The following is a 17,351-nucleotide window of genomic DNA, read 5'->3' as shown; positions in this document are numbered from 1 at the left end:
ATCGACAATTGAGCGCCGTTCATCATCGGGAACCCTAGCCATAATACGATCTGGCGACAGAATGAACGGCTGCGAAAGATGTTTGGTTGTTTTATATACGGCGTTGCATGCACAACAACTTTGAAGGGAACGAATAGACACGCCCCCATAGATATACAAGTTTTTTTGTCTTGTTCTGTTCAAGCACAGATGTTTAAAGAAATCTTAAAATGCAGGATGCATGGGCTTAGAAAACAAAAATGCGGCTAGCAGACGACGAACAAGTGCATTCATGACGTCATGCGCGCGGTGGAACAATTATTTCGCGGAAGGCGTGATGCGCATGCGCAATGTTTCCAGTGATGACCGTAACGGGGCGCTGACAGTGCCGTCGGCCACGCGCTCGCGTGTTCACCCTAACAGTGCTCACCGCTGTACGTGCAGAATGTGTCGCAGTCAGGCACAACGCCGGCGTCAAGGAGAGCGTCCCACGACGTCTGGGCCTGGTCGCCCGCGGCACCCTCACTGGCGACATCACCGAGATCTTCGCTGGGCTCTCCGCTGCTGACGCCAAATGAGGCATGCCGGAAGCAGTTGGCGATCGTGCTTGCAGTGACGGCCATCCAGGCAGCTTGTAACATCTCGATCGCCATGTACAGGTCGATCGTTGTCTCGCGCTTCATGCTCATATTGAGCAAAATTCGGTCGATGACACGCTTGCGGTAGCCCGACTTAAAGTTCATGATCACACCTTGATCGAGGGGTTGCACAACCGCAGTAGTGTTAGGCGGCAAAAAGCACAGTTCAATGTTTTTAAGCACAACGGTAGTGTGGTGGGCCGCGCAGTTATCCAGGACGAGGCATATCTTGCGGTTCTGCTTGCCCAGCCGCTCGTCCCACTCACGCAGCCATTGTGCGAAGATCTCTCTTGTCATCCAGGCCTTGCGGTTGGACACATAACTCACTTGGAGTTTCCGCTTTCCTTTGAAGCATCGTGGTGATGCACTTTTGCCGATCACGAGGGCCGGCACCTTTTCGGACCCGTCCATATTCGCACAAAGTAGCACGGTCACACGGACCTTGCTCTGCTTACCGCCCTGGCAGCGGTCACCTTTGAGGGCCAAGGTTTTTTGCGGCAACATCTGATAGAACAGGGCAGTCTCATCTGCGTTGAACAAATCCAGCCAGCCGTCACTCGCCACAAAATCATCGTGCCCCATGATGCACGCGAAGCTCCTTGCCTTCTGCTGCAGAAGTGCCCCGCTCACAGGAGTGCCGCTTGCTCTGATTTCTAAAAACCAGTTGAACACCGCCTTCTCGACAGCTTCGAAGGCGGGGGCTCGCAGCTTCATTCGGTCGCCTTTGACGCCACGTGCAACAGCGCCGGTAATAGCTTCTCTCTTGCTTAAGATCGTCGACAGCGTGCTCAACGATACGCCGAAATCTTCGCCCACTTTTTTTTTCTTGACGCCGGATTCAACGGCTTTCAGCATTGCCGACTTCTGCTCGATTGTTATAGTTTTGCGCTTACGTTTGCCGTTGTCCATCTCGTGTCGGAGGAGGAGGTCAGATGCGCGGGTGGGTCAATGAGTTCCACAGGAGAGGGGAGGCCGGCTGACGCGCACGCTCGCGCGAGTTGCTGCGCGGGCGAGTCCATTAGTTCCTGAGGAAAGGGGAGGCAGGGAGACGCGCACCCACGCGCGTGTTGGCAGGCGGCTCCTGGGGAGCGCAAGGCGCGAGTTTTGAATTACCGCAGCCGTGATGGGACGTAAACCGTCGCGCACTATAACATATTGAATTCACGTATACCAAAATGATCAGTAAATGCTCATTGTGGACAAAGAATGGTTCGTTATATCCATTGTGAGGAAATTTTCGCTTCGTTAAAACGAGGTTTTAAATACATGGGCGTCTATGGGAATTTCAAGGGGAATTACAATTGCTTCGTTATATCCATTAGTTCGTTATATCCCGCTTCATTATAACGCGGTTCTACTGTAAGTCCAGGCATATTCACGTAACGCAACAAAGGTTCAAATAGTGTATTCGCTGCCGCTTGCCCTCCCGTGCCTTGTTTTCTGCTTTTACTATGAAATGCAGCCTGGTCATTGCATGAAATTTGATGAGGCTGTTGGTTGCATCTGTCGAGTGTTGTTTGCTGCCAACATGATTCAGTTGATTTCTTGCCAGCGCAGAAATCAGGTCCATTATGCTATTTGCTTGCAGTTTGCTGAAGCTGAAGCAGTATGTAAACGAGTCTTCCATCTTTGCGATAAAAGTGTGCAGTTCATCAGATGGGTGAAGCAGTCCTCCCCTGTTTACTTCTTTGACTAAACAGGCATTCGCAGTCATTTAATAATCAGATGGATGAGTTAGCGCTTTTGCACATTCATCATATTTGGTTTTTCTTATCATCCTTCTTGCAACATATCCTGTGACGTAATAAATTACTCAGGAGTCACTTTTTGCTGAAACCATTGCGCTGTGACCCATTAGTATGCCAGATGACGCAAGTATTTTATGGACTTTTTTGAGACAGCCAACATCCATAAGCTCGTCAAGCTTCTTCTGAACCTCTCTGTGGTCCTTGCATCTCCCACGTATGAGGCTCTTCAGCATTGATGGCGACACATTTCTGTTTGCAGGTGCCTTTGCCAAACTGCAGAATGAGAGACAGTTTCTTGAAAGTAGAAACTGTCTCGGCATCGGATGATCATTGCTTCCAGACATTTGCCTCAAGATCCCGAACACATTCTCCAGAGGATCCTGACTTAGTCGGGAAGTTAACAAGTACTTATAGCCAAGTTTTGCTGTTACATATTTGAGAATGGATGCGGTGCTTGCCAGAGTAATGTGAAGTCCCTCTGCAGTACCCTGGCCAAGGAAACCTAGCTTTCCAAGTTCTTCCTCCCAGAAATCTAAATAAGCAATAAAATCCTTCACTTCAGCCAAGACTGGTGAGTTTTGGCGCATAGCATCACGGCTACAGCGGGAAGTCATGGCTGCAATCAGCTTAGCCATTCTTCTGATAAAGCATATAGTTGCTTTGCTAGAGCCGGTGTCACATATTCTCTCGATCTCTTCCCTATATGCATACAAGCGTCTGATTTGGCATTTTCTTCATACCCCCCTCCCCTTCGAAATGAGCTTCAGGTCATTCGTCCGTGTATTCCATGGGGTACAACAGTTGAATCGATCTTCTCACTGTGGTTCCATTAGGTATGCATACCATGCAGGCTCTGATTGTTCCATCTCGTCCGAGAACTTCTGCCACTTGTTCATTTTTCCAGAGCGGCCTCAGTAGATAATGTTCATGAACTAAAACGACAGTGCCTTTCTTCAGTGCACTTGACGAATTCGGTACAGCGAATTGTGCTGATCGGAGATTCATCAGGTACTCCTTTTGCCAGCGGCGCCAAAATTGGTCGACCATTCTTTGGCGGTAGCGTCAGTGACGAGTGAGTTGTCATCATTTGGTGGCATCATTTTTCAACATAGTCCCCATTATAGGCAACACACTTGCACCAACACAAAACGAGGTTTTTCATGACATCGGTGAAGGATTGGGGTGGCTGCTGGTGACACCATTGCCGAACTGCTGCTTCCACCTCCGCGTCACAACTGTAGCATTGGCCCTTAAGGCCTTAAGTTTGGGGAAGAGCGAAAAGTCGTAGGGTGCAAGATCCGGACTATAGGCAGGAGGAGGCAGAATGGCCATGAACCTCAGCCGCTGCAGTGCTTTCCGAGTTTTGTGGCTTGTGTGCGGACGATAATTGTCGTGGTGCAGAATTGCCTGGTCATCTTTGTGAGTGCATTGCAATCTGGCTTGCAGTTGCTTTAGGGTTCAACGTAGTGGTCCAAGTTTATTGTCTGACCGTTTCGCAGAAATTCAGTATGCATGACACCATCCCAATCCCAGAAGAGGTTCAGCAACACCTTGCCAGCATATGGGACAACTTGAATTGTTTGGGGGGGAGGAGAGGACGGTGTGGTGGTACTCCATCGACTGATGCTTCGTTTCCGGATTGTAATGGTGTGTCCATGACTCGTCGCCAGTAACAATTCTGCGAAGAAGGTCATCACCTTCCTGTTCATATCGTAGGAGCAGCTGCTGACAGATTCTCTTTATTGACTCTTTCCTGTCGGTCGTCAGTTGCCGTGGTACCCAATGAGAGCAAATGTTCTTGTAACGCAGGAGGTCCTTAATGATGTGGTTAACTGAACCAATGGAAATGGCGAGTGTTGTTGCAATCTCGTGTTGCTTGATCCTGCGATTGCCCGGAATCAACTTGTCCACCTGATGTTGATGATCCTCATCAGAGGCCGTTGCGGGCCGTCCACTTTGGTGCTGACCCTGGAGATTGATGCGGCTAGAATTTGGTCTTTCACAGTCCTTGCCCACCTCCGCACAGTGCTGACGTCAACAAAGGCATCCTCGTAAACTGCAGTCAGACGGCGATGAATGTTGGGCGCACTACCTTCCGCAGTCAGAAATTCAATTACAGCTCGCTGTTTCACCCGGACGTTACCACTGGATGCCATGGATTGCTCGATTACCGTATTTTTCGGGCTATAAGTCACACCTTTGTATAAGCCGCACCCCCTAAAAACATCAGTTTTTCCAGAAAAAAAAGTATACAAGTCGCACCGGTGTATAAGATGCACCTGTTCGTTTTGGTAAGCGATTAAAAAAACTTAATGACGTTTCACTAGCGTGTGGGTGCCATTCCCATATTTCAGAAAAATATGCGACTTATACACTGGAAAATACGGTACTCTAGAATGAGAAGAGATAGGAAGGTAGCTCCTAAACATCAGTGCCTTAATGATAAAGAGTTCAAAATGTTTGCAGTAGTATTGGTAAAGTAGTGGGCTTGGAGGCATTACTTTCTGAATTGCCCTCGTAGCTGTTTCCCAAGACCTTCTTCATTAATGTTTTCACGGACCGAACCATCCTTTTCCAGAATCCGTCCCACCAAGCGGATTTCTCTGCTATAAATTTCCACTCGATTTGGTGGCTTGTGAAGAAGTTATGAATGTCTTCTCCTCGTATTGTTGTCCACAGTCGCCTTAGATCCTTAGAAGCGCACTAGAATGTCTTGGTGTTGTCAGAAAAGATGACTCGACAGACTCCTCTTCTCGAGATAAACGTTTCAGGTGGACATGTCGGTCACCGGTTCAAGGTGTATTGCGTGAGTCACTGGACACATGAAAATAACGATGTAAGACTTCCGGTTATTTCCTTGATCTTTTGTGCTCAGTGGTGCAGCAAAGTCTACACCGGTAACATCAAAGGGTAGTGCTTGTGTCACCCTCTCAAGAGGCAGAGGAGCCACTGGCTCAGTATCAGCATGGCCGTTAAAACGGCTGCTAGTCACACATTTCTTAAGCACCTTTTTCACCATTTGCCTCCCTTGCACAATCCAGTACTGTTCCCTCAGTTCAGTAAGAGTCTCCAGTGTGCCAGCATGCAGGAGACAGTGGTGGGTTGAGCTGATTGTTAGCGCCGTGAAGGGATGTCTCGACGGGAGGATAATGGGATGCTTAACGTTGCAACTCGGCTGCATTGAGCCTTCCTCCCACTCTTAGCACTCCATCGAGGTCACAGATGACGCTGAGACCACATATCGAGGAATCACTTGACATGCATGTCGAGCAGCGAAGACATTTGAGTTCAGCTTCAAAGGCCTCGAATTGTGCTTGAAGGATCAAACAAGTGTGAGCCTTTTGAATTTCATCTGTCGTAAGAGGGCCCTTGTATTTCTGCTTGGGGTGCCTGGCGTTGTGGGAAAATCGTAACACCCAGGCTGTCATTCGAAACAGTCTAGTGAGGGAGCTGTATTTTTGCAGAGGCAAGACAGATTCCTTTGCAGTTACATTGTGAGCGCGATGGGTTCTTCTTTCCTCCTCTGCGATGGTCATATCAGTGATGCCTTCATGACTTGGCCAGCAAGCAGATGGCTGTGAAAGCCAAGCAGGTTCATTCCACCAAACTGGGCTCGACTTAAGTGCCTTGAATGTGACTCCCCTTGTCAAAAGATCGACTGGATTTTCAATCTCAGAACAGTGATTCCAGATGTCTGGATCTGTTCGCTGCTTAATTTCTAATGCTCTGTTTGCGACAAAGGGCTTCCATTGTTGTGCGGAACCTCGCACCCAATGCAGCGCAATAGAAGAATCTGTTCACAGATACCATTTGGCTATTGGGAGGTTTAGGGATCGCCTCAAATGTTCCCTCAATCGAGCACCTGTCACCATTAATTCCAGTCTTGGAAGAGACATTCTCTCAATCGGTGCTACTCGTGACTTTGAGAAGACAAGAGTCGCCTTTGCTTCCTTGAACCCGGAGATGCGCAGATATACAACTGTGCTCTAAGCTTTAGTGCTTGCATCTGTGAATACGTGCACTTCCAGCTATCGTTGGGTAAGCTACACCACATACACAAACCAACTAACCAAGATACCAAGACTAATAGAAACGTTCATGCACTTCTAAATGTTCTCACTCAAAAAAAGAATTATATGTAACAGTAAAGTTTGTGACCGGTCACAATTACTTGGCATACGTCGGTGCGGCTGTACGGGGCGGCGGCGTTGCACCAATCATCAAAGAGTGGCGAATTTACGGCGCCGCGCGAGCTTTCTGAGCAATGAAGACGACAGCGACGACGTGCCACGCGGCTTTGGCACGACCGCGCCGAGCGTAGCAAGAAAAAAGAGAAAAAAAGAATATGAAGAAGAAGAAGTCCGGAAGAGTCGCGTCAGCGGGGCAGTTCGAGAATGGCTGCTGAAGTGCGAAGGTGTACGCGCGTAGGGCCAGAAGGACCCGAGCGTACAAGGCCTTCACCCAACCGCATCGATGTTTCCCTGATGGTCTGGTGTCTACCGGGCACATCTTAAGCAGGGACCGTTTGAGGAAGGCTGCTGGGGTGCGGAGGTACGGGCTTGACAGGCTCCTGGACCCGGGCTCACAGAGGCCTCCACCCAGACGCAAAGCGCTTTCCCGGCGATCTGTGGCGTCTCTCTTGGTTTGCGAAGACGGGGCGGCGTTGCGACGACCAGACAGCTGCATGGCTTGGCCGTCCTCAAGCGTCTGTGAGTGTCGCTCCTATACCTTCGTCATCCAGACCGTTTCCAGCAGGAACTTAACACCGGTGAACTTTCTTTCACGATTTTAGTGAGTAGAACCCGGACTGTGTAGCCTTCGTGTCCACTGCGTTCAGTTTAAGAGCGTTGTGTTGAACCTCGCACTGTTTGATGCGTGCACAGGGTTGCACTTAAAGTTGGTTACTATAACATCAGCCAACTCACGTTGAGGTTCAATGAATTAATGTCATGTCCCTGCTCTGTATTGTTTGATGTTGTTGTTTTTGATATAAAGTGTACTTTTTGTGTTTGTTAATTTGCAGCTGGCTTTGTTTCTTTCTGCCCTGAGGCAACACCTCGGCCGGTTAAATAAGACTCGAACCAAATTCATTACAGCACTATTACGTCTATTAAATGGTGTAGCTGGCTGTACCAGTGGCGCACCGACGGGGGGGGATTCAGGGGTTGTAACCCCCCCCCCCCCCCCGAGGCCCCCCCTTTCGTTTAACCCCCTTTCTTTCCTTACGCATTTGAGTGCTGCGACTAAGATGTAAGACACGCAATCGACTGCACACTCGCAAAGAGCGCATTTTTTGACAATTTCCCGTGAAATAATCGAAATTAGTGCTGTGTTAGATGGTATTGGCAAACTGTCAACACCCCCCCTGGCAGAGATCCTGGGTGCGCTACTGGGCTGTACCACTGCGTCCAAGCTGCTTTGACTTCTTCAGCCAGAGGAGCGTCCCACTCAATACTTACTTCCCACAGTGTTTGGAACATCAACTTTGTTTTCACTGTGACAGGAGAAATGAGACCAAGCGGGTCATATATACGAGCCGATGCCTGAAGGATGAATCGTTTCATGTTGCTGTTTCGGTCTAGGAAATCTAAGATGGCCTCCATGGAAAATGCCAAATGATCTCTGTCCTTATCCCATACAAGTCCGAGGACCCGTGAGACACATGCTGTTAGACATTGCACGTAGACAAGGGTGCATCCGATTCCTTCGTCGTTGAACAGCTGTTGCAGCTTCTTGGAATTGGAGTCCCACTTGCGCAGTGTCATGCTGGCTCGATTCATGGCATCTAGTGCCCCTCGGTAGAAGTCTGCAGCCTCCTCCACTGTTTTCGCTCCTGTTATGAGGTCGTCCACGTAAAGGCTCTCGCGGATGGTTTTTCTTATTTCTGAATAATCTCCTGTCGTGGACAGATGGTGGTGCACGGTGGCTGCGAGGAGGAATGGAGGACTACTTGTCACCAAAAGGGGCCCATGTCACTTTCCAGACTTCAGTAGGAGGCTCTGGGTCTTCATTTGTTGGAAAATGTCCATACCAAAAAAATCAGAGGGCATCACGATCTGCTAGTTGCACCGAAATTTGCAGAAATGCCTTCTCAACGTCGGCACTTAATCCAGTATGATGAATTGTGAAGTTAGGTAACACCTTAAGCAAATCCGGATTCAAGTACGGTCCTGGTTCCAGGGATTTGTTTAGAGATATACAACCTACATCATGAGAAGATATGTCAAATACGACTAATTTTGGTCAAAAGGTTGTCAGGCCTAAAGACAGCATGATGACGCATGTATAGTATACTCAGCTTGCGTCGTTGATTTCTTACTATGGAATTCGTTCTGCGAATCCATGTTCCAGGTACTGACGGATAGTCTTGTCATACTTGATCAGTATCGCCTCATCTTTCATTAACGTCTTCGTGAGGCTAGCCAAGCGCTTCTTTGCAACAGCTTTGTTGTCAGCGAGTTGCATGTTCAGTAATAGTCAACACAGATAAGAATGTCAATCCCGCTTCCCTTCAAATGGGCTGGTGCCTTAGTGACATCTGCCTGTTCATCCATGTCCACTTGCACCTTCTTTAGGATGTCCTCAGGAACATGAAACCGATCGGAGCAGATATACGGCATTTCCAGAGCTTCGATAGGGTGCTCTTTACGATCGTATTGACTTCTTAGCTTAATTCTTACTCTCGTGCGCTTTTCTTTTATAATGTTTCCTGCTCCTTTGAATGGGTTGATAATGTTTCCTGCTCCTTTGAATGGGTTGATTGTGATGTCCTCTTCACCTACGACCTCTAGTTGCAGTTCACTTGAGAGGTCTTTAGTGACAAAGCTTCATTGGCTACCTCCGTGAAAGAGGAGACAGGTGAGAGCTCTTCTTTGTCCCTCTGCCCATACTTGAGTGGTTTGGAGCAACACAGTGGGTACTTTGTCGGATTTGTTTTCTGTTGAAGAGTGCAACTCTGTGGCTCTGTTCTCGGGTGGCTTCCACGTTGGGTCACACATCTGAGTCAGATCTGTCTTCTACCACATACCTTGCATTTTAGATGCGAGAGCATCTTATGCTCGGGGCAGTGTCCGTTCTGCGGCGTCCGCACCCATACTGCGCATGCGCAACTCTCCCTCATTCTCCTCTCCTACGCATGTGTGCGCGCTCCTCCTCCCCTCTCCCCCTCTCAGCCACAGGTGCGGCGCAGCAATCATTGCATATAACTCTCACTCTCCGTCTCTCTCTAAGGGTACGCCGGTAGGCGGTGCAAGTGTCGCGGCGCAGTATAAAGCGCGCGTTTGCTGTGCTTCCGTCATTCTCTCTCTGTGCAACGATGTGGGAAATGCCATGAACATCAACGTCGGTCAACGTAGGCGCTAGTTGCAGCGGCAGCGCCACCCCCGCGGATCAGAGGGAAGCTCGGGAAGCGGAATGTAAACGGCAGCGTCGGCAAGCGGACCCCGAACTTCGGGCCAGGGAAGCCGAACGTAAATGTCAACGTTGGCAGGAAACTTCTACGGAAGCAACACGGGCTCGGCATGCCGAAGTAGAACGTCAGCGTTATCAAGCCGACCCCGAACTCCGGGCTCGAAAGTCGAAGTGCAACGGCAGTTTCGAGCGGCAACTCCCAATCCCGAAGCGACGAGGCAACAGCGAGTCTGCAGCCAGAGCAGCAACACGTTCGAGGCCATTACAACGCCTGGGCTTCGACGGTGCTGACGCGCGGTTCAAGCGCGACTTCCTCGATTGGAGCTTCGGGCACAGCTGCAATGTGTGAGACCGGCTTTGGTTCGACAACAACCTGAGCAAGGTCGGGAGCGTCCAGAACGAACGTCACAAAGACGCAACAACCCCTTACAAACGTCTCCTCTCTTCTCAATACATTCTCTCAACTTTCATTCGGTTGTGTTGCCAAGTGAAACGAAATGGAAACTCGATGTGCACCCCCAGCGATGCTTTCGCATCCCACCATGGTTGCCCGTAGGGTGAGATGATGGGATTTTTTATTCTTTTGTTGCGGCATTTTCTTAAAATGTGTCCCTTTATGCAACATCGGAAGCACCGACCAGCCGCAGCGAGTCTTTTCTTCTTTTCATCCAGTGAGATGTGTGCTTGACACTGAGTAGCATGATTCTTTGCAGCACAGAATGCACACGGATCGGACTGCTTTGAATTACCTGCAGAGAAAAGAGAAGCTGCTGAGCCTTTTTGAGGTTTGCTATTTTCTCTGTCTCGATGTTTTGGGCTTGATTCTCTGGCTTTGCGATTACCAGTATGAAGGGCATTTTCCCGGCTCTCTACTTCTGTTTTCAGAAAAGCTTGCAAACTCTTGATGCTGAGCCCGTCATCTTTGCTTGGAGCGGAAATTCCTTTATGGTATCCGACAACAAAATCGGTTGGCAGCATTCACAGGAGTGTGGATGAGAGCAGGGTGCCGTAACTGTTTGTTTTGATTCTGAGCCCTGTGAAACCAGCGATGTTGCGTTGCAGGTGGTCATAGAGCAGACGTATGCTGATATGCTCCTTTTTATTCCGTACTGGTTGCAAGTCCAGCAACTGAGTCAGGTGTTCTTGGATCAGCACATCTCGTCGACCAAAGTGCTCTTTTAGAAGTTCAATGGCAGTGGTATAATTTGCCCCAGTCACTTGAATGCCAGCAATGGCTGCTGTGGCTTTTCCCAAAAGTGACGATTGCAAGTACAGAAACTTCTCAGAGTTGGACTGACTGATTGAAAAACTTTATTGGCCGAAGTATTGAGAGGGAGGGTGTGGACTGATCCTTAAGGGACGTTCCTTATAAACACTAGGTGGGCTCCTCATTACAGGAGCCCATTGGCTATGGGCATTACAGGAGCCCGCGGCTTGGGCACGCACGACCAGGGCCTTCTGGCTCGCCAGATCGGAGCAGCCGAGCAGGGCCGCCTCCCAGTCCTCCCGGGTTGGGTTGGGTATAGGGGGAAGGTGCGGGGTGGATTGGCATGCCCACACCATGTGGAAAATGTCCGAAGACTTTTCCTCACAGTGTGGACACTTCCCTGTGCAAGCAGGGTCGAAATGTTTTAGGACTGCCGGGCACAGCAGTGTTTTAGTATAGAGGGGAAGGAGTAAACGCTCCTCCGCCTTCGTGAGGCCCTTACAGGGCTTAGGAAAGATTGCGTGGCCGAATTGGTAATGTTGAGTGAAGGAAAAGGTAAAAGCAGGATTGGGTTCGGAGTCCGCATCGAGGGGAGGCGAGGGCGATGCCGGAGAGTAAGTGCGCGGGCAGCGGCGTCAGCTGCTTCGTTGCCCTCGAGACCCGTGTGCACGGGAGTCCATATTATCCGGGACGCGGGGGCCCCGAGATAATCGCTGTTTTGAAGTATGCGGTACGCAAAATAGGGTACAAAGCCCTTTTCGATGCTCCTGCAGGCCCCTCACGAGTCGGTGATGACCCGCTAGTCCTGATCTGTGGAAGCGAGCGCGATGGCCACCTCTTCCGCAAGTGTTATGTCTTGTGCTTTGAACGTGAGGCCGTTCATCGTGGTCTTTTGATGGACGACTGCGGCCGTGTACCAACCCCCATGGTGTGGGCCGGAGGCGTCCACGTAGAATACTCCATGTTTGTTCCCATAGTGACGTGCCAAGGGCTTCCACCTGCGCGAGGCGCCGGCCACTATGGTCGTCTCATGTCATGTTGGCCGGAAGAGGGTGCACGTGCAGGGCGCATCTCCAGATTTCGGGGATGCGCACGCGCTCTTCCGCTAGTGTTGGATGTTGGATGTGTAATCGGGCAGGAAGGCGGCAACCCGACGGCGCCTTTGAGAGTCTTGTGTAGTGGTTCATTAAGTGTGCTTCTCGGAGCTCCGTGAAGGTGTTGACCATTCCCAGGCCCAGGAGGCACTGGTTGGACGTGTTGACCGGGAGGTCGAGAGCATGCTTGTAAATTTTGCGGAGAACCACCTCGAAGGCGTTCACGTCAAACTTGCGAAGGTGGAGGTAAGGAGTTGAGTACAAGACTTAACTGGTTACGAATGCGTGCGCCAGCCGCAAGGCGTCTTTGCACCGTAACCCCCCGCGTTTATTGGAGACCCGGCGGACCATGCGGGCCCACCTGGTCCCCCACCCTGCGGAGTTTGGCCAGTGTTGTGTCGACTCGGCGGTGTTTATGAATAAAGAGACCCAGTACTCTGATCTCATCGTGTTCTGGGATGGGTTCGTTTGCTAGGGACAGTTCAATTTTGGTAGTGCACTTTGGCGAGGGGTGAATGCACAAATTCCGATTTGGCAGGGGAGCATTGAAGGCCACAGCGGCGGGCGTAGGCATCCCCAATCTCCTCCGCTTGCTGCAGGTTGGCTTCAATGTCTCCTACCAATCTGTGTTTAGCCCAGATGGTAACGTCGTCGGCATACAGCGCGTGCTGTATGCCTTCTACATTCTCCAGCTGAGCCGGGAGTTTCATCACTGCCAAATTGAATAGTAGAGGTGAGAGGACCGTGCCCTGCGGGGTACCTCTCGTGCCTAATTGGTAGGGACCGTGTTCTTCATCTTGTATCCGGATATACGATTGCCGGTCGGCGAGAAATTGCCGTACTGAAACGTGTTGTGTCCACAGTTGGTTTGGGAGAGGTGCGTCAGAATTATGTCCACAGCCTTCAGGGCACGACTGAAGAGGGCTGCGAAAGTTACATTTTTTAACATGGGAGAACTAGATGTTGAGTATATGTAATGATGCGTTTTGTTTCTTAAGTGGAAGAAGGGTGACCATCACATAAGAATATTCAGTATTCAGTTCCAAATCAACCTGGTTGGCTGTATAATTTTTGTGCACGCATATACAGGAAGAAGGGTCCTGTTGGAATGTGACATAGTTTGTAAGGGTGGCGCCGCTCCCTGGCTCCTCGAGGGCAACCACCGCAGGGAGTGAAGCGAATGTTGAGAGGAAAAGCCGGAGGTTCGCCCGCTTTGCACGGGAGCGGAATCCCCGGCAGTTTCATTGGGTAATTTGGATGGGGGCGTCCGAATTGATACGGGGAGAGCGCCTAATTTGAGGGCTGCCTGCCATGGTCATTGAAGTGAAAGAGCGGTTGTAGGGATGCAGCTCCGGAGCCAGCACTCGCGGGGAGGGGGGCATCCTCAATTCCGGAGTGCGAGCAGCTGTCCTCGTCGTCTAGTTCAGTTTCAGTGACGCGACGCGACGTTTTTGGATAGCGGCGAGACATGTCTTTGATAAGACCACCGGTTCGTCGGACGCCACGCGAGGATTGTGCGATGTGCTGTGCGACGATTGTGGGTATTGTTTCGATCAGTTTGGCGATCGCGGAGGTGATTGCCGCGGAAATTTGAGTTTCTAGGGCATTGAAACGGGCGTCCATACGGGCCTCTAGACGGGCCTGAAGTGCAGCTTCCGTGCTCAGTGCTGCCTTCGGTGCTGCGGGCTCACTCTCCATAGCCTCGGGTGCGGGGGTAGAGGGGGGAGTGGTAAGCTGTTTTTATTGCGATTCTAGGAGTGCAATTTTCTTGAGCAGCATCTCAATTTGGCCCTCGAGAGCTGCTATTTTTGTTTGCTCGGCACTGCGTGCCGCACGGGGGGAGGAGGAGGCAGTCCTGCCCGTACTGCTCACCTGCGTTTCGTGTTTCACACTGTTAGCCCAGGCCCTGGCTTCGCCGCGTGGTGGTGCCGTCGACAGTTATCCAGTGTCACCGTGTGGTGGCGGCTGCATCGGCGGTCGTTTGTCGGCTTCTCCTGTAGGTGGCGCGGGCTTCTCGGTGTTGCTGTCATCCCGGCTCGATGACTCGCCGGGAGGGCCAAGATGACGGCTCTTCTTCTTGGCCACGATTTTATTATTTGTCCCGCCCATTGGGGCGGCCGTCTTGTGTGTGCGGAATTTTGCCGCACACTCCCGCGAATTTGCAGTGTGTCCACTGCCACAAACCGAGCACCGCGGAACACACTCATGAGGGGCCTGCACCCCCTCCACAAGTGGGGCTTGTTGCCCGCAGAGTCCGCATGTGCTTGGCTGCGTGTTGGGACAGGCATGCGCTGTATGGCCACCGGCCCCACACAGGCCGCAGGCCTGGATCGTCCGGTAGTAGTTTTGCAATGTGATGAGCAGGTTCTCATAGTGTACAAAACGCGGTTTCTCCCTCCCGGCAAAGGTGACCCGAGCTTTGTTTGAGGAGTCGAATTTCCTCACCTCGACGATGGTGCCTGCTCACCATTGCACCTGCTGCCGAAGCGATTCAGTTGTGTCCGTGTTGCTGACGGCAATGACGCCTTGGCAGACATCGCCTCCGTCTTGACGAAGGTATCCATGGAGCGGAATCGCCCCACTCTCGGTATTTATGGAGAATTCCCCGAGGAGCCGATCTGCCACCGCAGGGTTCGGGGTGTGGATCACGATGAGGTTTTGTTCACGGGACGGCATAACCGTAACCGACCTTGCCATCTTGGGCCCAAGGTAGGCTGTAAAAACGGTGCCATAGCGGTTTTCCGAAAATGCTTGGTGCAGCGACACATGTTCGCGTGGCTTGAGCATGACCACGAAGTTGTCCGGACCTGGTCTTGGGAATGGGCGAGTCTTCCAGTTAGTAAGGGCCTTGCCTTTGCTTCCTGCAGCGCGCGAAGCAGGGAGCTGTGTTTTGTCGGCCGGTGTGCCGGATGCCATGGCGGCCTTGGCTTGAACAAGCGAGCGGCGCAACCGCTTCATTGAGGGATTCGTGCCAAAATTTCAGAACAGCGGAATTTTGGGTTTCTGATGTAACCGTCATCCAGGCAATGCCGTCTGGATTGTAACTCCTCAGGAATGACGTGGGGGCCGCCATTTTGCTTCGGGAGACCGGTTCAACCCCGCCGGGCATCGGTGTTCGACGCCGTTAGGCGTAACGGCGTCTCCCCCGTGATCGGGTGTACTTTGGCCGTAAAATCCTCAAAAGTGGGCCCACCTGGGGAAATTTATTATCCGCGTGGTCCAGGTGCTTTGCTGCGTCGATTGACGTAGGCCTTGTTCGGGTAGAGAGAATTGAGCCATGGCTCCAGCCGAAAATCGACGGAGCCAATACGCCACACGTCTAACTCCGTCGCGCGCTCGCGGCGCCCCCACCTGAGAGCTGGAGAGGGCGTCATTTCCGTGCACTGCGTGCGTGAACTGCTCCCAGAAGGACTGCCACTCTGTTGCGGCACTGGTAAATCATTGTAACTCGTGCTTCGATTGTTTCACTTTGGACCTTGCTTCTGCCGAGGGGCCGTCAGTCTGCGCCCGCGTTGCTGCCATTTCTGCTTGTTTCTTTCGCAGGTCTTTTTCTGCTTCCTGGCGGAGTTTTGCCATGTGTGCGATGATACGGTCATTATATTCTATGGCCCGTACATAATTTTGCTCTGCTTCCTGGCGGAGTTTTGCCATGTGTGCGATGATACGGTCATTATATTCTATGGCCCTGGCTTGATGATGCGTCCCTGGCCCTGGCTTCGAGCCTATAGTGCAATTTCTTGCACTATAGGCTCGATGATGCGTCCACCTCGTTCAGCTGTATTTGGAGGTCACTAAGCCTCGCAGACAACACATTAAGAACTCCTTCGTCTGCATGGCTCTCCAAGAATAAGTCAGCTTCAGAAATCAGTTTAGTCACTTGAGTTCTCAAAGCGCTTCTTTTCAGTTTGAGCCGTTCCATCGCAGCATCAGTGTTTACAGTTTGCTTACCGCGATGGGGCTTGAGTCGTGGTGTTGGTTATGGTTGGGTGTAGAATCCCTAGGTCTTTGTTGTTGAAGGCGCGTCTCGTCGACCGTTTTTTGCCCGAGGATCGTTGCTGGTTTTCCCCGAGCTTGTTGTGCGGTCGACGTCTGTTGACCTCATTGCCTCAATGGCAAGTTTGATCATTTCTCCCAGGTTTCGGCACCAAATATTGAGGAACTTATGGCGGGTCAGAAAAGAACCGACTGCTTCGACTGCACAAAACAGCTATAACTTTATTTCGATAGAGATGCCCGTTGCCGAGCGAGTTTGGAGGAGTACAGGGTTGCCCATTGACGAAAAAAAAGAGGCTGAACTTGGCTGTTTCCTCAACTGCTTCTCAGTAAGAATAGCTGCAGGGGGCACACATTCTGTATTTCTGACACTCGCCTGGCACTTGGCACAGCTAGAAAACTTCGAAGCTTTTTTGGCAACATAACGACTAAGGTAATATAAAACAGTGTCTTGGGCACATGCACAATTGTAGCCATGCTCAAGCACACTTGGAGGATGCTCTTGAAGAGCGATTGACCTGAGAAGGCTGTCGAGTTTCTCATTTCTTGTCTGCTTCTCAGTAAAAGCCAACATCATCTTGCTGTTCACGGTCCTCTCCAGAGAGGTGAGCACTGGATCAGATTCACCAGTGCAGTTACCCCTGATCGCAATTTTCAGGGGTATATGCAAACTCGGAAGCTGGAGCACTTGGCTGAAACTGTTGTTCATAAGATAGTCTTCATCGCCTCCAAATGTTCGAACAGCGCCAAAAAAGCAGTGAAAAAGAAAAGTTGGTTCATGTTATGTATTTCCAGAGTCTAATAGAAAACTTATCTGCACAGCTTCAGGCCTGTAAAAACTTTTAAAGAAATACTACTTGCCTGCAAGGGGGGATCCTGATTCAACTTTGCTGTCAGCATGTACGGGACCCCCTTGCTGTGGATCATATCAATAATGTCAAGTACAGACATTAGTGTGACACGCAAGGACTCTGCTGTCATCTATGAAGCAAACAGCTTCGTGTTAGTTTCTTGGCATTGCTGTTCTGTTGCATTGAGCATTTTTAGGAAGTCCTTGAGAACCTGTAACAAAGATTACACATGTGTTTCTGGATTGAGTACTGTTTCAGAACACAAAATTTGTTTTTCTTTTTTTTTTGGGGGGGGGGGGGGGCATTCTGAAGATAACCAAAATTTAGTTGTATTTCGTTTTTCAGGTTTAAGGAATTGGATCGCTCGTTATCCAAGAGTTTTATAGCCTGAAAGAAGGAGGGCTAATGGTAGTAACGTTTTTTACCTGGAT

The 17,351-nt window shown here is 50.6% G+C and overlaps 1 protein-coding gene across 1 annotated transcript; it reads right to left on the bottom strand.

The window, feature by feature from the left end:
• Window positions 1-395: 395 nt before the first annotated feature.
• LOC119448997 (tigger transposable element-derived protein 6-like) lies at window positions 396-1,526 on the bottom strand. Its single transcript, XM_037712197.1, has one exon. The coding sequence runs from the start codon at window positions 1,524-1,526 to the stop codon at window positions 396-398; it is 1,131 nt and encodes a 376-aa protein (XP_037568125.1).
• Window positions 1,527-17,351: the final 15,825 nt, after the last annotated feature.

The sequence above is a fragment of the Dermacentor silvarum genome, chromosome 4, assembly GCF_013339745.2.
Source record: "Dermacentor silvarum isolate Dsil-2018 chromosome 4, BIME_Dsil_1.4, whole genome shotgun sequence".
NCBI classification, from domain to species: Eukaryota; Metazoa; Arthropoda; class Arachnida; order Ixodida; family Ixodidae; genus Dermacentor; species Dermacentor silvarum.
The sequence above is the reverse complement of the archived record's forward strand: the minus strand, read 5'-3'. Positions and strand labels throughout refer to the sequence as shown.

Excerpts from the sequence above, each read along its gene's own strand:
- LOC119448997 (XM_037712197.1), bottom strand. The coding sequence starts at position 1,526 with ATGGACAACGGCAAACGTAAGCGCAAAACTATAACAATCGAGCAGAAG.